The following is a 23,909-nucleotide window of genomic DNA, read 5'->3' as shown; positions in this document are numbered from 1 at the left end:
TTGAACTCGGGACTGCCTTTCGCGGGCAAGTGCTCTACCAACTGAGCTACCCAAGCACGACTCACGCCCCGTCCTCACAGCTTTACTTCCGCCAGTACCTCGTCTCCTACCTTCCAAACTTTACAGAAGCTCTCCTGCGAACCTTGCAGAACTAGCACTCCTGAAAGAAAGGATAATGCGGAGACACGTCTTAGCCACAGCCTGGGGGATGTTTCCAGAATGAGATTTTCACTCTGCAGCGGAGTGTGCGCTGATATGAAACTTCCTGGCAGATTAAAACTGTGTGCCGGACCGAGACTCGAACTCGGGACCTTTGCCTTTCGCGGGCAAGTGCTCTACCAACTGAGCTACCCAAGCACAGCTTTACTTCCGCCAGTACCTCGTCTCCTACCTTCCAAACTTTACAGAAGCTCTCCTGCGAACCTTGCAGAACTAGCACTCCTGAAAGAAAGGATAATGCGGAGACATGGCTTAGCCACAGCCTGGGGGATGTTTCCAGAATGAGATTTTCACTCTGCAGCGGAGTGTGCGCTGATATGAAACTTCCTGGCAGATTAAAACTGTGTGCCGGACCGAGACTCGAACTCGGGACCTTTGCCTTTCGCGGGCAAGTGCTCTACCAACTGAGCTACCCAAGCACAGCTTTACTTCCGCCAGTACCTCGTCTCCTACCTTCCAAATTTTACAGAAGCTCTCCTGCGAACCTTGCAGAACAGGCAAAGGTCCCGAGTTCGAGTCTCGGTCCGGCACACAGTTTTAATCTGCCAGGAAGTTTCATATCAGCGCACACTCCGCTGCAGAGTGAAAATCTCATTCTGGATGTTTTCATTGTTTATAAGACTTATCAGTTTGAAATGAAGATAAAGATATAAGGAACACGACAAAAAAAATCATTATTATATGTCAATTGGTTAGGGAGAAAAATGTTCCTAAAGTCATGTAATGTAACATGGCCGAGATAGAACCACCCGACTCCCCTTCTTAGGCCGCATCCTACTGAAGTGAGCGACAGCGCAACAGCTTCAGACGACAGAACAGGGAAGTGTCCTACGTGGGCGCCCTGCCTGTCCTCTGCTACAACTGGCGGCGTTTGAACCCCGTCGCTGCAACACGTGCGACACAGAGAGGCAGCGACAGCCACGTGTCTTCTCGGCAAAGCAGTGGAGCGGACGCGACGGCTGCTATGAAATACTTATCATCCGATTTTAAGAAAACTATTCGGTGAAAAATTTGATTCCTCCTTATCTTGCAGCTTGATATGTTTGCTCGATGAAGGTCTGAATTTATTTTCGTTATTCGTCATAATTACTGTGCTGCACGAAACTGAGTACATGGCTGCACGAAATTTTTGAGTTTGCAGAGGTAAAATCGCGTTGCGTAGACTTTCCGTATAGTTCATTTTAGGCCGTATATTATTGCGTATGAAATGTAACCAATATATGTAAATTATATTTAAAGGTGTGAGCGGAATGATATCTCTTTTCATTCTTGAGATATTGGTTACTTCCGCGGGCGCGTCGCTCGCCGCACGTCCGAATCCTTTCCTGCACATCGGGAATCGAGTGGTCTTAAAAATCGTCGGCGTTTCGATACCTTGAACCGTTTATGGCAGCACGCAGAAACAACTATTTTATCGTATAATTAACATTCGAAACGTTTTTGTCAAACGTGTGAGCAGAGCGAAAACAAGACTCCCTATAAATTATACAATAGGAGAGAGAAATAGGCAGACAGGGTATCAAAGCGACCAGCGTGAGGTCCAGTTTTGCTTGAAAGTGGTCACGGTAATTAAGGAAAACTTAATTAGAGGAAAAATTGAAATATTTCACGAACAGCTGCTGCAAGCTATGTAAATGAAGTGTCGAAAAGTTCATCTGTACAAGGCGTAGCTATTTTGCACATGAAAAGATACATTGGTGCGATATTTAAATGTCAGAAAGACTTCCTTCGAATCAACTACCAAAGTTAGGTTTTTCGAGAGCAGAAAACATTAGGAAGGCAAATGAGGTGTCAACAAGATCATGCTTTCTGAACAAAACGTGAAAATAAAAAATGAAAGAAATCGGTCAAATATTTTGTGAAATGATTTATGTGAAAGAAAGAAATAAGTAGATCAGAGAAACATTCGACATGCCTTTGAATGATGCTCAAAATCATAAACAGGAAATGAGGTGCATCAAATGTTTCTCTAATATTTTTGATTTCATACTTCTAGACAAATCATTTCACAAAATGTTTGACTTTCTTCTCGGAAATTTTGTATGCTTTACTTATACAGGCTATTTAGATTAATTCAAATAAAATTTCGTGGTTGTTCATTGTATTTCATTAGGAATTTAATGTTGTGATGTGCTGGGATACAAACATAAAGGTCAAGTACTTTCGGAAGACCTTAAAAATGTACTTAACGATGCAGTGTAAACAATGTACATAAAAATTAGTATACACAATTGTAGCTGAGGCAGCTGAAATGTAAGAAACATCGGGACCGAACACAGGTCCTTCTTTGAATCGCAATTTCAAACCCCGTATGCTACCGTTACACCATAGATGGCTCTAGCGTGCCCAACTCCTTTTTCTAATATTTAACGTAGTAAGTCATTCTTTTGCATTTATTGGCTGTTAAAAGTTCTCGATCGTGCTCCAGGAAGATTCCTCCATTCGTAAATTTCATGAACGTCATTCCTTTTCACTTTATTTTCGTAAGTAAAGCTATTTTTGCAGCCTTAGTCTCGAACTACAGTACTGTACAGTTTAGGGGCACCGTTTTGTAGAAACAGCTGGTCGGCTGTAGGGAGCCATCCTGTAGCGGTAGGTGGTCGCTCGCACGCAGGACACCCGAGCTCTCCGCCCGATGCTGCTGCTCGTTGCCGGGGATCGCGTGTCCAGACGTCGCTCGCTGTCGGCCGCTTCTGACGCTTGCGTAGGACACGGCCTTAGGGAATTTCCGTGAAGCGTGAAATACATTAAGATGAAAAAAATAAATTTGTGATGGTTTCTTTAACCGAAAAATCTGAAACGAAAAGTCAGTTGTGAAGAAATTACATTTGTAGTGAAAACTGGATTTTTGTGTGCAGTATGTAGTTATAAATAAGAATAGGTGAGTTTTTATAAAATGAGAATTACATACGTGTTAATCAGCATATATTTGATGAATTTTATTTATAAATGACATAGGTATTGGAAGTGAACGAAGAAGAAACGAAAAAAATAATGACCAAAATGAGACTCGAGGCAGCAATCCAGGAATTACCAGTCTCGAAACCTACCGATTTTTTCCCCATCTTTACGTATTTTACGCTTCACATAAGTGCTCACGAAAGATGTAACTTGGTTTAAGAATGTGCATCAGCCAGGAATAAAACCCAGGCCCCGAGCATGGCAGGCGAACAACATACCACAGTGCTGCGCTGCCTGCCTAACACTGCACCTTTCTTGAGGATATTAAATAACGTCGGAAAAATGCAAAATCCATTTCTTGTAGACTTTTTGAGAGTCGCATCTAATTGCTTTGGGGGGTTAATATTTAGTTGGTCGGTTGATTTGTGGCAGGGGACCAAAGAGCTAGGTCATCCGTCCCAGCCGATTAGGGGAGGATGAGGAAGGAAGTCGGCCGTGGTCTATCAAAGAAAGCATCCCGGCATTTGCCTGAAGCGATTTAGGGTAATCTCGGGAAAACTAAATCGGGATAGTCGGTGGCGGGTTTGCACAGTCGTCCTCCCGAATGCGAGTCCAGTGTGCCAACCACTGCGCCACCTCGCTCGGTGATTAATATTTGACATCTGAACTTGGTGTACAGTAAGTATGGAAACTTAACAAATATCCTAGTGCCTTGTAGTCTCCTTGTAAATGGTTCAAATGGCTCTGAGCACTATGGGACTTGACTGCTGTGGTCATCAGTCCCCTATAACTTAGACCTACTTAAACCTAACTAACCTAAGGACATCACTCACATCCATGCCCGAGGCAGGATTCGAACCTGCGACCGTAGCGGCAGCGCGGTTCCAGACTGCAGCGCCTATAACCGCTCGGCCACTCCGGCCGGCGGTCTCCTTGTAAGAAAACAGGAAGTTGACGTACGTATATAAAAATCTAGACACTTGTAGTAAAATGTTGTTCGACCTATGATGCGAAATTGATGGAAAATGAGAGTATACGAGGATCTGAACAAATATATTGAGATTTTGATTTGCGAGCTATTTTGAAAATCATTCGTAATGGAATTCTGCGCCGGCCTTTGTGGCCGAGCGGTTCTAGGCGCTTCAGTTCGGAACCGCGCTGCTGCTACGGTCGCAGGTTCGAATCCTGCTTCGGGCACGGAAGTGTTTGATCTCCTTAGGTTAGTTAGGTTTAAGTAGTTTGTAAGTCTAGGGGACTGATGTAACCTCAGATGTTAAGTCCCATAGTGCTCAAAGCCATTTTTTTGGAATTCTGCTTTTGAAGGCGTCGCATTACGTGACAAGAAACTGGATGATAACGTTCTTACCCATTACCGACTATTCTGACAACCGCGACTGTTAATGTAATTGAAAATATTATAATACGTGTGTCGAAATTATACAAACAAGGCTGGCCCCCTGAATGTGGTACAGTGAGTCTCCTCAGACACCGCGCGCCGCGCGCCGCGTGGCTCGTCGTCCGGCGCGGCTGTGCGCGCCGCGCGGCCCACTCCTCCAGTGGTCGCCCACTAAACGGCCCGGGCGTTGCGTGCGTGTCACTCGTCACACCTTCACGTGGCGGTGCTCTCTACATGCGGAACTTGACTTCTCGACAGGTGACGCTGCTATTGAACTGTTTGGAGCTCTAGAGGTACAGTGGTGTGTAAAACTTGACGACGAGTAAGTTTCGCGTGATGCGTCGCTGCCAAGTAACACAGCTTAATGAAACATAAACCGTACAAAGCGAGAAGTGCAAAGTTCAGTTCAGAAGGTAACTGAAACAAATGGGCAATGAGATAAACAGAAATGACACATTTATTCGTAGACAATATGATTATATATATGAAGAAATAAGAACTTTGAGGTTCGCCGATGACATTGTAATTGTGTCACAGACACCAAAAGACTTGCAAGGGCAATTGAACGGAATGGACAGTATCTTGAAAGGAGGATATAAGATGAACATCAACAAAGGCAAAACGAGGATAATGGAATGTAGTCGAATTAAGTCGGGTGATGCTGAGGGAATTAGATTCGGAAATGAGACACTTATAGTAGTAAAGGAGTTTTGCTATTTGGGGAGCAAAATAACTGATGATGGCCGAAGTAGAGAGGATATAAAATGTAGACTGGCAATGGCAAGGAAAGCGTTTCTCAAGAAGAGAAATTTCTTAACATCGAGTATAGATTTAACTGTCTGGAAGTCGTTTCTGAAAGTATTTGTATGGAGTGTAGCCATGTATGAAAGTGAAACATGGACACTTAAATCTATACTCGATGTTAACAAATTTCTCTTCTTCAGAAACGCTTTCCTTGCCATTGCCAGTCTACATTTTATATCCTCTCTACTTCGAACATCATCAATTATTTTGCTCCCCAAATAGCAAAACTCCTTTACTACTTTAAGTGTCTCATTTCCTAATCTAATTCCCTCAGCTTCACCCGACTTAATTCGACTACATTCCATTATCCTCGTTTTACTTTTGTTGATGTTCATCTTATATCCTCCTTTCAAGACACTGTCCATTCCGTTCAACTGCTCTTCCAAGTCCTTTGCTGTCTCTGAGAGAATTACAATGTCATCGGCGAACCTCAAAGTTTTTATTTCTTCTCCCTCGATTTTAATACCAACTCCAAATTTTTCTTTTGTTTCCTTTACTGCTTGCTCAATATACAGATTGAATAACATCGGGGAGAGGCTACAACCCTGTCTCACTCCCTTCCCAACCACTGCTTCCCTTTCATGCCCCTCGACTCTTATAACTGCCATCTGGTTTCTGTACAAACTGTAAATAGCCTTTCGCTCCCTGTGTTTCACCACTGCCACCTTCAGAATTTGAAAGAGAGTATTCCAGTCAACATTGTCAAAAGCTTTCTCTAAGTCTACAAATGCTAGAAATGTAGGTTTGCCTTTCCTTAATCTTTCTTCTAAGATAAGTCGGAAGATCAGTATTGCCTCACGTGTTCCAACACTTCTAAGGAATCCAAACTGATCTTCCCCGAGGTCGGCTTCTACCAGTTTTTCCATTCGTCTGTAAATAATTCGCGTTAGTATTTTGCAGCTGTGGCTTATTAAATTGATAGTTCGGTAATTTTCATATCTGTCATCACCTGCTTTCTTTGGGATTGGAATTATTATATTCTTCTGAGCGTATTTCGCCTGTCTCGTACATCTTGCTCCCCAGAATTTTGTCAGGACTGGCTCTCCCAAGGCTATCAGTAGTTCTAGTGAAACGTTGTCTACTCCTGGGGCCTCGTTTCGACTCAGGTCTTTCAGTGCTCTGTCAAACTCTTCCCGCAGTATCGTATCTCCCATTTCATCTTCATCTTCTTCCATTTCCATAATATTGTCCTCAAGTACATCGCCCCTGTATAGACCGTCTGTATACTCCTTCCACCTTTCTGCTTTCCCTTCTTTGCTTAGAACTGAGTTTCCATCTGAGCTATTGATACTGATGCAAGTGGTTCTCTTTTCTCCAAAGGTTTCTTTAATTTTCCTGTAGGCAGTATCAATCTTACCCCTAGTGACATAAGCCTCTACATCCTTACATTTGTCCTCTAGCCATCCCTGCTTAGCCATTTTGCACTTCCTGTCGATATCCTTTTTGAGACGTTTGTATTCCTTTTTGCCTGCTTCGTTTACTGCATTTTTATATTTTCTCCTTTCATCAATTAAATTCAATATTTCTTCTGTTACCCAAGGATTTCTACTAGCCCTCGTCTTTTTACCTACTTGATCCTCTGCTGCCTTCACTACTTCATCCCTCAGAGCTACCCATTCGTCTTCTACTGTATTTCTTTCCCCCATTGCTGTCAATTGTTGCCTTATGCTGTCCCTGAAACTCTGTACAACCTCTGGTTTAGTCAGTTTATCCAAGTCCCATCTCCTTACATTCCCACCTTTTTGCAATTTCTTCAGTTTTAATCTAGTTCATAACCAATAGATTGTGGTCAGAGTCCACATCTTCCCCTCGAAATGTCTTACAATTTAAAACCTGGTTCCTAAATCTCTGTCTTACCATTATATAATCTATCTGATACCTTTTAGTATCTGCAGGATTCTTCCATGTATACAACCTTCTTTTATGATTCTTGAACCAAGTGTTAGCTATGATTATGTTGTGCTCTGTGCAAAATTCTACCACACGACTTCCTCTTTCATTTCTTAGCCCCAATTCATATTCACCTACTATGTTTCCTTCTCTCCCTTTTCCTACTGTCGAATTCCAGTGACCCATGACTATTAAATTTTCGTCTCCCTTCACCACCTGGATAATTTCTTTTATCTCATCATACATTTCATCAATTTCTTCGTCGTCTGCAGAGCTAGTTGGCATATAAACTTGTACTACTGTAGTAGGCATGGGCTTCGTGTCTATCTTGGCCGCTATAATACGTTCACTATGCTGTTTGTAGTAGCTTACCCGCACTCCTATTTTTTTTATTCATTATTAAACCTACTCCTGCATTACCCCTGTTTGATTTTGTATTTAAAAGCCTGTATTCACCTGACCAGAAGTCTTGTTCCTCCCGTCTCCGAACTTCACTAATTCCCACTATATCTAACTTTAACCTATCTATTTGCCTTTTTAAATTTTCTAACCTACCTGCCCGATTAAGGGATCTGACATTCCACACTCCTTTCCGTAGAATGCCAGTTTTCTTTCTCCTGATAACGACGTCCTCTTGAGTAGTCCCCGCCCGGAGATCCGAATAGGGGAGTATTTTACCTCCGGAATATTTTACCCAAGAGGACGCCATCATCATTTAATCATACAGTAAAGCTGCATGCCCTCGGGGAAAATTACGGCTGTAGTTTCCCTTGCTTTCAGCCGTTCGCAGTACCACAACAGCAAGGCCGTTTTGGTTGGTGTTACAAGGCCAGATCAGTCAATCATCCAGACTTTTGCCCTGCAACTACTGAAAAGGCTGCTGCCCCTCTTCAGGAACCACACGTTTGTCTGGCCTCTCAACAGATACCCCTCCGTTGTGTTGCACCTACGGTACGGCTATCTGCATCATTGAGGCACGCAAGCCTCCCCACCAACGGCAAGGTCCATGGTTCATGGGGGGAGGTCGGTGTAATTATTGAGTCCTAATAAAAGCGTCATTTCTGTTCGTCTCACTACGCGTTTCTTTCAGTTACCTCGCGCGGTATAGAATAGCAATTGTTTGTAAGTGTCGTCCAAATTTCATCGAGCAGTGACACGTGGGCAGTGTAGGCCACGCTGGCGCCTGCTGCTGTAGGCGCACGTGGCTGGTGCGCCACACGTCTCGGAGCGGGCGCCACACGTCTCCTCATCGGCTCAGCTAAGCTGTCGAGATAACGCCTGATGTAAAGTCGCGCAACACGCAACGGAACACGTGGCAAGGGTGAATGAATCGCCACGCACACTACTAAAAAGAACCTAGCAGTGACGGTAGTAGAGTTTATTAATGGCCAAAACAGAGTCCATAATGAGCTTGTGGAGCAGACCAGTGGCACGTTGCAGCAGGTCAGTTTGTGACGTCGGCAGACGACGCCGCTGTTCGCCGCCCCGCCGCCATCCCTTCCCCCTCGCCTACCCTTCCGCTATCTGCGTCTTTTACTTCCGTGCCGAGACAACTTGACGGCGGTAATACTCCGTTTCGCCGGAAGCCTGCGCGTACGTCACATTGTGGAATGTTTGCACGTCTACACTTACACACATACTCTGGAACTCACGGTACGGTTTGTGCCGAAGCCTAACTAGTCATTTCCTCTCCTATTCCTCTTGTAAAGGGAGCAAAGGAAGAAGCGACTATCTGTCTGCCTCTGTACGATGCTAACTTGTCTCCTTTTCGCATCCTTACGCGAAATTAACGTTACCGGCAGTAAAATCGTTCTGCACTCAGCTGCAAAAGCCGCAGTATCTCGCGAAATGAACGTCGTCTTCCCTCTAGCGATTCAGTTTCGAGTCCACAAAAGATCTCGTAACACTCTCGTGATGGCCGAATCTACCGGCGAGAGATCTGCACCCCGCATTAGAGTAGCTCCGGTGTCTTCGTTAGTCCCAGGCACTCGAGCAGCAGTCACGAATGGCCCGCACCAGAGTTCTATACGCGGAGCCCTTTACAGCTGAGCTCCACCTTTCTAAAAGTCTCCTAGTAAACCCAAATCGACCATTCGCCTTCACTACTACCGTCCTTACGTGCTCCTTCCGTTTCGTATCGCTTTGCAACGTTACGCCTACATACACTCCTGGAAATTGAAATAAGAACACCGTGAATTCATTGTCCCAGGAAGGGGAAACTTTATTGACACATTCCTGGGGTCAGATACATCACATGATCACACTGACAGAACCACAGGCACATAGACACAGGCAACAGAGCATGCACAATGTCGGCACTAGTACAGTGTATATCCACCTTTCGCAGCAATGCAGGCTGCTATTCTCCCATGGAGACGATCGTAGAGATGCTGGATGTAGTCCTGTGGAACGGCTTGCCATGCCATTTCCACCTGGCGCCTCAGTTGGACCAGCGTTCGTGCTGGACGTGCAGACCGCGTGAGACGACGCTTCATCCAGTCCCAAACATGCTCAATGGGGGACAGATCCGGAGATCTTGCTGGCCAGGGTAGTTGACTTACACCTTCTAGAGCACGTTGGGTGGCACGGGATACATGCGGACGTGCATTGTCCTGTTGGAACAGCAAGTTCCCTTGCCGGTCTAGGAATGGTAGAACGATGGGTTCGATGACGGTTTGGATGTACCGTGCACTATTCAGTGTCCCCTCGACGATCACCAGTGGTGTACGGCTAGTGTAGGAGATCGCTCCCCACACCATGATGCGGGGTGTTGGCCCTGTGTGCCTCGGTCGTATGCAGTCCTGATTGTGGCGCTCACCTGCACGGCGCCAAACACGCATACGACCATCATTGGCACCAAGGCAGAAGCGACTCTCATCGCTGAAGACGACACGTCTCCATTCGTCCCTCCATTCACGCCTGTCGCGACACCACTGGAGGCGGGCTGCACGATGTTGGGGCGTGAGCGGAAGACGGCCTAACGGTGTGCGGGACCGTAGCCCAGCTTCATGGAGACGGTTGCGAATGGTCCTCGCCGATACCCCAGGAGCAACAGTGTCCCTAATTTGCTGGGAAGTGGCGGTGCGGTCCCCTACGGCACTGCGTAGGATCCTACGGTCTTGGCGTGCATCCGTGTGTCGCTGCGGTCCGGTCCCAGGTCGACGGGCACGTGCACCTTCCGCCGACCACTGGCGACAACATCGATGTACTGTGGAGACCTCACGCCCCACGTGTTGAGCAATTCGGCGGTACGTCCACCCGGCCTCCCGCATGCCCACTATACGCCCTCGCTCAAAGTCCGTCAACTGCACATACGGTTCACGTCCACGCTGTCGCGGCATGCTACCAGTGTTAAAGACTGCGATGGAGCTCCGTATGCCACGGCAAACTGGCTGACACTGACGGCGGCGGTGCACAAATGCTGCGCAGCTAGCGCCATTCGACGGCCAACACCGCGGTTCCTGGTGTGTCCGCTGTGCCGTGCGTGTGATCATTGCTTGTACAGCCCTCCCGCAGTGTCCGAAGCAAGCATGGTGGGTCTGACACACCGGTGTCAATGTGTTCTTTTTTCCATTTCCAGGAGTGTATTTGAACGGCGTCGCCGGGTCGAGCATCACAGCGCTAACACAATATTCCAACACTACAGGGTTGTTTTTCTTACTCGCCTGCATTAACTTACGTTTTTCTACGTGTAGACCTGACTGTCATTCATCACTCCAGCTATAAATTTTTCTCCAGTCATCCTGTATCCTCCTAAAGTCGCTCGATGACGAAGAATACAGCACCGTCAGCAGACAGCCTCTGCTCACCCTGTCGGTAACTTCATTCCTGTGCACAGACTAATAGAACAGTCCTACCGCACTTCCCTGGGGCACCCCTGACGATGCCCTCGTCACTGACGAACACTGGTCCTCAAGGACAACGCACTGAGTTCTACTACTTTACCAACCACTCACATATCTGTGAACCAGTCCCGTAAGATCGGACATCGGTTAAACAGTCTACAGTGGGTCACCGTGTCGACGCTTTCCGGAAATCTAGGAACATACGACGTGCCTGTTGCCCTTCGTCCGCGGTTCGTAGGTTATGGCGCGAGAAAGCAGCGAGCTGAGCGTCGCACGAGCCGTGCTTTGCACGTCTTGTGCCGATCGGCCTCAGCGGGGCGCCACCACAGAATGCTTCGAGGTACGCAGCACCGCCACGCAGGGATGCCGGCTATTGCCGAATCGACCGGTTTTCGGTTACACCGTTATTTTCCGTGTCCAGTTTAACCTGACTGTTACAAATCGGTCAAAATAACCGATTTTGTGCGAGGTCACGAGTTACTGACTTCCCTGTGACGTCACTTTTCGATGCTGTCAGTTTTTCACCCGAAAGCAAACACAGAAGTAAGGCTTCAGTTGTTATCGAATGTTTATAGTAGATCAGTAACATTTTAGGTGTACCAATCAAATTTACTTTCTCTCCCAAGGCACATTCTGGATGTTTTCCGCTTACTTCGTGTCGCAAATATGTTATGCGCCCTCCCGTTATTAATCTTATAAAGCGAATGCTGCGTTCTACTTCACTGCTACTGTGCTTCGCAAAATACTTACAAAGTATCGCTCCGTTCTGCAGTACGACCATCTGAAGACGAGAACGAAAAACAGCAGCACAGGCCAGGTCTCGTTCACTGCACACACTTGCGTACCGTGTAACAGGCCACACCACACAGCAACAGGTACGTTATTGTCCCAGCAATACTGTGTTTGTTGCTAGTTTCCAACAGTTGGCATTGTTACTAAAATAGCATTGACCACATTCTTCATCCCATATAACTACCCAATATTTCAAAGCAACAGAAATTTTAAAAATGAACATTCTGCATTTGTAAAAATAGTTTTATTTAAAAAATTGTTACCTAAAAATAAAAAAAAATTGCGCTTCTGCTGTGGGAAACTCATATGCCGATTTTTTGCTGTTATTAGTGAAAAATTTTAAAAACCTGTTACAAGTGAGACCAAAGAAATACCGAAAAACACCGGTTATTCAGCGCTAAAGTATCGCCGTCGGTTTTAACCGGTCGGTTTTTCCCACGCCTACCGCCACGCCGCGCAGTGTCCGCAGACGCTCAGCTGCCGCGTCGCTGACGTCACCGATCGATGTGCTGACGTCAGGGGCGGCATCGATGCGGCGGCCTGCCCCAGGGACTGTCAGGTAGCAGGAGGCGCGAGACCCCGGGTCACTGCTGAGGTGCTGGCCGTCTTCAAAACGAAACGGGACACTCGGCCGACCCGACCCGTCGTACAACACCGCTCGAGTGTGTAGGAGCCGTACTGGCCAGGACTAACGGGGGTGCTGCACCTAGACAAATGGAGGCAGGTTTGTTTGGCTCGTGGGGGACTGCTGAGAGAACTCAGCTGGCAGGCGCTTCCACACAGACGCAAACTGTCCCGTGAAAACCTGCTTACTACGTTTCTAGAACCTAGTGTAGGTGACGGCCCTAGGAATATGCTACAACCCCCCACGCATCACTAACGTGGGGATCGCTAAGACAACAGCGCCCTCACTGCCCTGCTCCACTCGCGGAAGGACGGGAAGGCGTCCTAATATGCGGTACAGTAGCAGAACGCAGGCGGACTATACGCCTGCCACACTCGGCAGCCCGCCGAGCGGAAGGCGGCGAGGAAAGGGAAGGAAGGCACTGTGCGACAGCCACTGACCCCACATCGCCAGACATTCCTGTCGGACTTAGTCAACGCAGCCACTTTGTCTAAGCAATTTATGTGCATTAGCTTTATTAATCGTGAAATAATTTTGCTTCAGTATGGCGTTCACAGTTAATAACGACTTCAGCATTACATCCTTCATTTGTAGGAACGTGAACAATTGGTTTATTTCCATAAAACAGATCTGCATGTATTGTGAGTATATCTATTGCAGTTACTATTTACGATACATATTATGAACCAATTAATACGATCGGCAATGGCCTTGTTAAAGAGAACGGAGGTTTAGGGCAGCCTCGCCCTAAAGCTGCTTTCACACTGGAAATTTCGTCACCGGTTCAACCGGTGCAACGCGCGACTGTCGCGCGGCTGAACCGTGCCGCTGAAGCGCCAGGTAGCAAGCAGCTGCTCTGTGGCGGGAGCTGTCTGTGCGCTCGTGCCAGCCAGCTCCGAAACGGATTCTGACGAGCAAGTGTTGCTTTGCGCTCTGTTCTTGAAAAGGAAATACAGACGCAGGCCGACGTCAAAGAAAATACTGGATTCATCCCCTACTGAATACTCGAAAGGAAAACGGACAACCCTGCAAAATTCATTTAACTATTTCAGAATGTCTGTGACATCTTTTGATGAATTATGTGCTACGCTGAGGCCAAATCACACAAGGCAAAATACGCAAATGAGGAACAGTATTTCACCAGAGCAAAGACTAAAGATTACTTTAAGGTAAATAAAATGCTTATTTTACATATATCGTTATTCTTAAAGTTGGTTTATCAGTAATTCGCTCCAATGCGTAGTATTAAAATACAGTTAAGCCAAAAATGTGATATTTCGCTACCCAGACAGTGACCACTGGTGAATCAGATGATACAGATGAAAGTGTGGCATCACGATTTGATGTACGTGGGCTTGGATTAGATGCAGGTACGGTTATGGGTGAATATGAGTATACAGGCATTGGTATTTGTGAAGTGAACTGAAAATTATAGTTGTCTAGTGAACTGTAAGACCTGCCTGCTGTGCTTCCTCAAAACTGACATTATTTCACATTTATCGTCCATTTTCAAATGTTGTGGCACAGATTTCAAATCATCTAATAATGATAGTAGAAAATCTGCTTCGACCGTTGATGCGTTTTTTTCTTGATCTTTGCTGGAAGTACCTGAAATAATTCCTCCTCGTGTGTCATCTTTTGTTTCTTACGGGAACTGGAGGCAACTCCATGCTGTACATCAGAATTATTTGCTGCATCAGTACGTGCATCGGTTGCTTCCAATTCTGGTGGTTTAGTGGCAGTGACAGGTGATCGGAAATTAAGCATATCGAAATATACGTATTTTTTGTTGGTTTCTGCAGGAGACCCACTTTTTGAGGCTTCTCTTGTTGAGTTCTCTTCTGTAACAGTCACGTATGTTTTTCCACTTCTTCTGTAACTATGTTGCTGCAAAAAAACTAAACTATCTGATTTGAGGTACCTCGCTACAGGCTGTACATTTACAGAGCTACAGTATTCCTTCAAATGTAGCATTTCAACTATATCAAAAATGTGCGAGACACTTGTCAGGAAGAAAACATGCCAACGTCCGTACAGTGAAAAAAATTTGACAGAGAGAAAAGAAACATTAGAAATTATTGGGTTGGACCATGTACAGAGCACCATGCCCGTAAGAAGCCACTATGCCGTGAGTGTACGAGACAAATTTGCTGATTACTTTGTTAGCAGTGAAGGTACTCTTATTTGGGAAATGAGCAAGATATAAAATGTATTCTAATTTTTATAAAAAAAAACAGTCTAGATTGCAAACTTTTGAATTTATCAGCAACTATTTTGTTTTTGGACAACATGGTTGTGGACAGAAGCAGCGATTAGTATGATTAATCAATAATTCAAGAACAGTCTTAATCGCATTTATTATTGTTATAATACCGCCAACCTGTTATTTCATAGTTTCCTGACGTTATGTAGACAGGAGTGACACCACCAGCAGTCGACCAATGGTGTAAACGCCCAGAAGATGACCCCTACGTCGTGCTGAAACCGGTTGACGGTATTATAACAATAATAAATGCGACTAAGTTCTTGAATTATTTACTTATTAGCAACTAGTTTCAATCCATAGGTGGATATCTTCAGGCAATACCACAGCTGGCGTGGAACGGAGCATGTGCTACGGATGCCTCCAGGTGCTGTTACTGCTTATGAAAATTAAAACAAAGTTTGCGCTCTAGACGGTTTCTTATGAAAATTGTAACAGGAAAAGAGCACTGTTTACCCAAAATGTTCCCAAAAATATAAGATATATGTTAATGATAAATGAACAGAATAATACATACCACTTTCGTTTTTCTCCGAAACTGTTTTATTTTCGAAGTCAGGAACAAAGTTCTTACACATCTCCTCCCAAGCATTACGTTTTTCAATCTTATTACTGTAATGCTTGTTTCTCGAACTCCAAATTAGAGGGCGACGTTCTACTTCAGTCGTGAAAAGTTCCACGTCGAAAGTCATTTTTATAGCAGAAATAGCGCAGTAGCACGCAAGTCAATAGTGACACTGGCGAGGCTAAGCGAGGCGTCAGCTGTTTGCGCGCTCCCCTCCCCAGCTGCGCATCCGCGCTGCCGGATGGCCGCGTGTGAAGGGCGGGGCGAAAGGCCTTCCAACCGCAGTCACTGCCGGAAATACACACAGATCGTGTGGCCTGCAACTGAAGGAAAAAAATATCACGATGTCCTCTTCATTGGTAAAGATTTGCCGATTAGTGCCCCATTTGGGCCTCCGAGAGAGGACTGCTAGCGGGGGAGGTGAACGTGGGCAAGAGACTGAAGAAGTAGGAAAGGGTGACGTTCCACGAGACGGAGCGTGGAATGACAGAAATTTGAACGTGTCAGGGAATCTAGAAAATGCAAAGGCTCACTCTAAATATATAGAGATTGGACAAACCACAAACCTAACTTCTTTCCCTATACGCGATATAAATCTTCGATACGGTGCCTCTCGAAACACCGAGCAGTTCGGCTCCCTCGGTTTTGGACGCACGCAGCGTGCGAACACCAACAATTAGCCAACTTTGAAATTCAGTCAACTGCGACCTACAGCGATGCCCTCAGAGATACACAGAGCGCTCGCTGTTGTGGCCACGACTGACGCTCGCAACTTGTTGAGGGCACTGTCGTTCGTGGCCACACACAGCAGCGCAGCCTCCAGGCTGGGCTGGCACCTGCGTTCGTGTTCCAGCACTCATTTCTCGCGGTGCTGCCGCTGGAGTGAGGGTGAGTGGAAAGATAAGCATTTCTTATCACATGAACACAGGATAACATCAGCTGCAGCAGAAAATGATCTAGCGGGAGTAGAATTCGTTATGAATAGAATGGTAGGTCGCAGACTCAATTAATTCGAACAATATAGTAATAGAGTTGTTCTCATCAGAGTGGAGACAAAACCAACCGTAATTCAGTTATACATTCCGACGTCACAAGCAGAACATGAAGAGACAGATAGAGGTAAATCAGTACGTAAAGGGAGATGATAATCCAATAATCAGGGGACAGTGAATGCCTGTGAGATGGGAAGAAACTGAAGATATGTCACGGGGGAGGAATGAGACAGGAGAGAGACTAATAGAGTTCTGGAGTAAACCTCAGTCTGGTAATAGCAAATACGCTGTTCAAAAGTCACAAGAGGAGGTATACTCTACTTAGAAAAAGGCCTGGAGACTCGGGTAGAAAACAGCTGGATTATGTCACGGCGAGGCACAGATTCAGAAAGCAAATATTCGTTTGTAAGGAGTACCGAATAGCAGAAATAGACTCAAATCACAATTTGGTAATGATGAACTATGGGTTGAAGTTTAACTGAAACGGCCAGACGTATCAACGTCCAAAAAAGTGGAATACAGTACCGAGGCACTGCGTCTCTGTAGAGATTGTGATCACGAATACCACAGTAGGCAGCTCACCTCAAGAGGAATTGACATCTCTGAAAGGGTGGCCACACAAGTTGGGAAAACGTGTGCATGCACGACGAAGGCAGCTAAGGAGAAACTTTGTGTAATAGCACAAATACATTAACGGAAAAAACGCAGCGCCAAACAATTATTAATGTAGAGCAATAAAATTTCTAGAATACATTTTTCTAGGTGACATATTTAAGTCGTTCACACGAGATAAGCCATTGCTGGTACATTAATAACCGGTGTAACAGCCAGAATGTCGAATGCAAGCATGCAACTGTGCGCGCATTGTGTTGTACATATTCCGGGTGTCAGTATGTGAGTTGGGAGTTGCATTCCTCTTGCGCTCGGTCAGTCAATGCAGCGACGGTCGACGCTGTTTGTGGATGACGCCGGGGTTGCCGTCCGACGGTGTGCCGCGTGCGCTCGATTGCAGGCAGATCTATCTGGTGATGGAGCAGCCCGAGGCGACAAGTCCTCAGTGTGTAGGGCGGGTCGGGTGAAGACAGTGCTATGTGGGCGAGCGAAAACACCCTCTGGGACGCTGCTCGTGAATGGCAACACGACAACTCGAATCGCCAGACTGGCGTACAAATTTGCAGTCAGTGCGCGTAGTGCTTCCTGCGGTCATACTAAATTACTCTGCAGGTCGTAACTGCAAGCGTGGGTCCAGTGTGTCCAGCTTGCAGACACGATGGTTGCAGGCTCTCAACTCGCCGTCACTGGCACTGGGTTTCGTCAGAATAAACAACTGGCATCCAGCCTGTCCTCCAGTGAGGCCGCAAATGGCGGTGATTTGGGGTGTGTGTGTGGAGTGCACGCAACAGCGGATCTGGCTCGGATCTGCTCTCGTCGTGTCACTGCTGGGGGTGCTGAGACACGCAGCACGGCGCGCCGATCGCGACGGTCTTCTTCTCGGAAGGCAGTCACGTACAGCGGCTGCCTTCCCTCCGAGTCTTTCTGCACTATCGCAGAAGGAACATCCGGCTTCTCGTAGCCCCGTTACACGACCTCGTCCGAACTCACTGAGGTGCCGGTAACGGCGTCTTCGTCACCTTAAAGGCGTCCTTGACTGACGCCAAGTCAACGTGTGCAGTCTCAAAGGTAAGTCAACGCTCACGCGTGTTTGAAGCAAACCTGATTTGTGCCCTCATAGTGGCGCTACTGGCGCCACTACCGTACTGCTGGCGCCAAGCCAATAAACTTTCGTTTATGTCGGACAACTCCTTCTTCGTACTGAGATTTTCTTCCTCCAGTGTATTTCAGTTCACCGACGAAAGAAGCGAGTACAAAACTGCTTAGAAAAAGACAGGAACGCAGCAGCATTATACGACCGAGAATAGTCACGTCCTTGGGCGTCTGCGAAAACTTAAAACTTCTCCTTAACACGGATAAAGCTGCGTCGTCCAAAAATTTCTCGGTGCGAGTGATCACAGCACTCCGAGCCACGGAAACGTTCAATCTTAAGCAAATGCTGGAGTGTGAGTCATCGAAATTTTCAGTTAGACTCGACCGAGAAGCACCGTCCAGCGAGTCCCAAGAAAACGGCGAAATTGTCGAATGAGTCATCAAATGAAGCCGAAATATTTCGGTAGAAACATAAATCTACGGCCTTTTTGCGTTACGGAGAATGCGGATTGATCGTACCCTGCAGAAACACGATGTGAATTGTGTGTTTGGAGCACAATGTGGGAGTAGGGCCCTTTAGGGTGTGGGTTTGCGCGAGGCCGGTTTCTGCGTATTGCCTCTGGCTGTGACGCGTCCGACGTTGGCCACACCACGGGGATCCCCAGAGTGCGTCGTGCAGAGCGTGGGCGTCGCACGCGCCTGCAGCAGTCGAACAAACGTGCCACTGCAGAACGTACCACTGTTATTGTGGCGTGTACTTTCAGCTGTTGGGTTGGTGCTGTTGAGCAAGCAGTGACCTTATAAATGGAGACAGAGCGTTTTGCCTAAGGGGTTTTCACGTGTCGAAAAATGCCCATCAGACAGACTTGTGGCAACAACCTGGCACAGCGAAAAAGAGATTCGACTTTTGCCCAGCGTCCTTCACTTGAAAAGCACGGACCTTTCTTCACTTCCTGCACATAGTATCTATGGCGGCACTACTACAAATTTAATCACCTAGGACAGTATCCTCGCTCGGTATTAATGTATAAATAAGTGTCACTTTTTTCCTTAAGTTTCACCAGTACCTTCTGGTCTATATTAGTGAGAAAACTAAGGGATGAAAATCAGATTTGTTCTTTCTTAAATGTGACAATCTCATTTTGCATTAGTTCCGTATTTAGGGCGAGCTACTCATTTCTGTATTACCTTCCTACTGTTATTTTATTTGTAACTGTCGCAGTCAGTTGTTCCTTGGCGCTTTGTGAAGACTTGAATGTTTCGCAAAGTATCAAAAAAAGCTCGCGTGCTTTTGTAACGCGGGAGGGCGAGCTCGTCCACAGTGTGGACATTAGAGATGGGAGCACTCGTACGACACTAGGGAGGCGCACCCAGGTATCGGCAACGGCTTTGTTGAAGGAACCGTCGTTCGGCTTAAAAATTCTAGGAAACCACGGGAAACCTAAGTGTGGACAGTGCGTAGGGGTTTGAGCTCGCGTCTCCGGAAAGCACACTGCACGCCACTGGCACGGTAGAGCGCGGCCCCGCCCGTCTGCTGGGAAGTGCTGTGTGGGCGGGCCGCACCTCCTCCCCCCTCTGTCGCTCGTTCCACTGGCCCGGGCCCGCTACGAGCCGTGTTGCGACTCTACTGATAAGTAAAACCAACTACACGGCTGTTACAGTTGAAATGACAAAATTAATAAGATTAAAATACAATGCAACATTAATTACTTCTGTTGTGTTGCAGCCTGACACCCTAAGGCACGAACCACGGGACGGGTCGAAACAGGGATCAGCACACAGTCTCTGGTCAAAACTGCCACGTAGAACGAGAGCCTCAGATCCGTTGGGCTCCAGACTCTTCTCGAAGAACAAAACAAAATCGTACAAATTTCCAAATCAAAACCCAGCTCCAGAATAGCTAAATATTAGTTGTACTCGAGAATCGAATGCTCGACAAAAAGACACGTGTCACCTTCGCAGAGCGCCACGAGTCGATCCGTGGTCTACCGTGGACGAAATCCACGGTCAGCTGTAGACCGTATCCACGGTGTGGTGTGTGGGTCAAATCCACAGTCTGTTGTGGGCCGTGTCCGACGTCTTCTGTGGCCCGATCCGCGGCCTGCTGTGGGTCAGATGGACGCCGATTGGGATGTGGTGCGTCGGGAATCCATTTGTGTCGGGTTGTCGTTATAAAAAGACGGCGGCACGCTGCAGCCGCGCCACTACGACTCCGAGTCCGTGCAGTGCGGCTAACTGGACGTGTGGACACCGCACCACGCGGCAGGACCGCGTATTCCTGCGGGAGGTGAGGCCGTCTCGCAGCAGAGCGCCGCCACCGGCAACGGCCTTTTCAGCCATCGTCAATTTGAAGTTGCTTTCTCACGGTACGTGCCAAGACCAGCCTCTGCAGAGGAGTGAGGGGTTATCCTCGGTGTTGCGACGGGGATGACGCTGCCGCCCTTTGCAGCTGCTTGCTCAGCCACTGTCTCTCTTTCACGCCCGTCGATCTGTACAATTGCTCGCTACGGTCGCAGGTTCCAATCCTGCCTCGGGCACGGATGTGTGTGATGTCCTTAGGTTAGTTAGGTTTAAGTAGTTCCAAGTTCTAGGGGACTGATGACCACAGCAGTGCTCAGAGCCCTTTGAACCATTGCTGCCCGGTTTGTGTACTGGTTGCATGCCTTCACTTGCTCCATTTCGTTGCAGGTGCCGGCGGACCTGGAGCTGGCGGATCAGCTGTGGCCGTGGGCGTCTGCTCGCCAGAGGGGGCCCGCCGCTCTCTGAGCCAGCCGGCGCTGCCACGCCCTGCCCTGCCCTGCCCTCACACTTCCCTTTCAGCGACACCTTCTCTCCAACACAGATCTGTAGCAACTGTGCAAACTTTGATCGCACAACACCATTTCCCTGGTACTTAATCTTATTTACTACACTATTTGTGATGCCATTAATTCACACCTTCTACAGATTAAAAAGTCATCACAAATTGCATGTACTGAGTTGTATTTTCCAACTAGAGAAACATATTGTGAGCCACACAGATTGTTAACGTTCTTAAATTATTCGAAATAAAATGTTGTTTCCGAAGCACTCTCGAGATATTATTGAAAAATATAGACGCTTAAGTTCCACAAGTAACGTAGGATGCTACGATGTGGAATTGTTCGGTTGTCTATTATTGACTGGTACTGTTTTGTTGTGACGTTTGTTACTTTATTTCCAATGGATTGTGCTACGCATCCCAGGTGGTACAACTGTACTGAATTCACAACAATGCCGGCAGATGACCTGAAGAAATTGGCGGCTCCCGCTTCTGGAGCCGTCATCCTATACACATCTGAGTAAGTTAAGAGACCAGAATGCCAAATGTTTCGTTTTACTGTTTCATGTTGAGGAAAATAAATACAAAAATGTGTAAATTATTCCGAAAGTCGAATTGAACGGAAAGAGGATTTCCTGCCAAGGTAGCACTTTTGTAAATAATTTCAATAAACTCCTCTCAATACTTAACAAAAGCAGAGAAAAGAGGATCAGTTGTGTGATTTTTAATTTAGATGAAAAAGTGATGACAAGTTTTACACAGTTGCTTGGCGGGAAGGAACATCGATAAAAGTAGTTAAAGCAAAAGTTGTAATGTTGCACTACTTGCCACAATTTTCTGGTATTTCAGTCACAGGTGATGGAGCAGGAAGAGGAATTCACACCTGCATGAAATAAAGCTGGAGGGGGGGGGGGGGGGGGGGAGAGGAGAGAGAATGAAAACAAGTACGCGTTCACCGATTGTCAGTATTGGCAAAAAGTCCATTTCATCAGTCTTATTATTGTTTGAAACATCAAAACGCCCTCTTACCAACACTTCGTTGTTGTACAAATACCGTACTTGTGTCCATATAGGTCAATAAGATCACAACATAAATACATAAGCCAATACATCACGAGGTTGAAAGTTCTCTACACTTGCAGCTAAAGAGCGAAAAGCAAAGTCCACACTAACAATAGCAATAATAAGCCGCGCTTAAGCTCTCACACTTTTTTCTAATTGTATTTTTTGTTTCAAGTGAAATAAACCATGCTAATTACGTATGTAGATTGTAGGTACACATTACTTAAAATACAAACAAAATTGAAGGTTTATTTTTTTGCCTGTAAGTCCTTTACACTATTGTCTTTAAAGCGGGCTATCGAAAGGTGGTGCTGTCTTAAATTGTGGTACAACAAAATTTTACCATTGTAAAAAAAATTTGGAAATGAATTCAGCGTTTTTCTGCAAATAAGCATTTTATTTTCAAAGTTAAGTCACAAGAGTTGTGTAATTTTTAGTTAAGCAAGTTCTAAACACAGTATACAAAATTTCAGCTCCCTATTTTCAATAGTTATTAGCCAAAGTCTACCAGAACATGAAATAATTGAACTTCCGGAAAATCAAGCTAAAGTTAAAACTTGCTTCCACGGCACTAATGCATCCCAGGTCCATATTCATCTTGTTTCCCTTCTCTTTTTCACACCTCTTCTCATTCTTGCTTCTTTGGTGCTTTCCAACACCGATTTTTCTCCTTTGTTCAATGGCTATTAGAGCTCTATGCATATTTAGTCCACCAGGCACTCACATCAGTTCTGTAACATTAAGCCTTGACACTGCGCCGCCATTGAAACATAGAACAGCACCTAGCGCACCTATTTTCCAAGTATTTAGTCCTACTAGAACAGTTTTTGCTATCTGTTCCCATGTACAATTGTTGAAATTTTCATTTGGATTTTGAATCCTACCATCACAGCAAATGGGAAAGAATGTTTATGGCTGTAGGTCCACCTTGAGTAACAGCCCTCTGCCAGGTGGGCAGAGTGCATAACATCGGTTGTCATCTGTGGAGGATTTATGGAAGAAAGTAGCCCATATCGCCTTTTTCATTCCCTGAAGGTCATTTTTATTTTGTCTTATGGCTTTAGGGAACCATTGACAAGAATGGGGGAAAGAAATACAGTAGAAGAAGAATGGGTAGCTTTGAGACATGAAATGGTGAAGGCCGCAGAGGATCAATTAGGTAAAAAGATGAAGGCTAGTAGAAATCCTTGGGTAACAGAAGAGATATTGAATTTAATAGATGAAAGGAGAAAATATAAAAATGCAGTAAATGAAGCAGGCGAAAAGGAATACAAACGTCTTAAAAATGACATCTACAGAAACAGCAAAATGGCTAAGCAAGGATGGCTAGAGCACAAATGTAAGGGGGTAGAGGCATATATCAGTAGGCGTAAGATAGATACCGCCTACAGGAAAATTAAAGAGACCTGTGGAGAAATGAATATCAAGATCTCAGATGGAAAACCAACCCTAAGCAAAGACGTGAAAGCAGAAAGATGGATGGAGCATATAGAGTGCGTGTACAAGGGAGATGTACTTGGACAATATTATGGAAATGGAAGAGGATGTAGATGAAGATGACATGGAAGATATGATACTGCGTGAAGAGTTTGACAGAGCACTGAAAGATCTGAGTTGAAACAAGGCCCCAGGAGTAGACAACATTCCATTAGAGCGACTGATAGCCTTGGGAGAACCAGCCCTGACAAAACTCTACCATCTGGTGAGCAAGATGTATGAGACAGGCGAAATATCTTCAGACTTCAAGAAGAATATAATAATTCCAATGCCAAAGAAAGCACGTGTCGACAGGTGTGAAAATTACCGAACTATCAGTTTAATAAGTCACAGCTGCAAAATACTAACACGAATTCTTTACAGACGAGTGGGAAAACTGGTAGAAGCCGAACTCGGGGAAGATCAGTTTGGATTCCGTAGAAATACTGGAACACGTGAGGCAATACTGACCTACGACTTATCTTAGAAAATAGATTAAGGAAAGGCAAACCTACGTTTCTAGCATTTGTAGAGTTAGAAAAAGCTTTTGACAATTTTGACTGGAATACTCTCTT

At 45.9% G+C, this 23,909-nt stretch overlaps 1 protein-coding gene across 5 annotated transcripts in view; it reads left to right on the top strand.

The window, feature by feature from the left end:
- Nucleotides 1-21,065, top strand: part of LOC126460762 (carboxypeptidase E-like) — a 438,967-nt gene extending 417,902 nt beyond the window's left edge. For all 5 annotated transcript variants that reach the window (XR_007585944.1, XM_050095944.1, XM_050095943.1 and 2 more), the window contains one exon: nucleotides 20,685-21,065. Coding sequence is in view for 1 of the 5 variants with exons in the window: in XM_050095943.1 (XP_049951900.1) it covers nucleotides 20,685-20,762 (78 nt within the window). In the remaining 4 variants the exon portion in view is untranslated. The remainder of the gene's footprint in view (nucleotides 1-20,684) is intronic.
- The last annotated feature ends 2,844 nt before the right edge of the window (nucleotides 21,066-23,909 follow it).

Source organism: Schistocerca serialis, chromosome 1 (genome assembly GCF_023864345.2).
Source record: "Schistocerca serialis cubense isolate TAMUIC-IGC-003099 chromosome 1, iqSchSeri2.2, whole genome shotgun sequence".
NCBI lineage: Eukaryota > Metazoa > Arthropoda > Insecta > Orthoptera > Acrididae > Schistocerca > Schistocerca serialis.
Note: the sequence above shows the minus strand (reverse complement) of the source record. Positions and strands in the feature narration are given on the sequence as shown.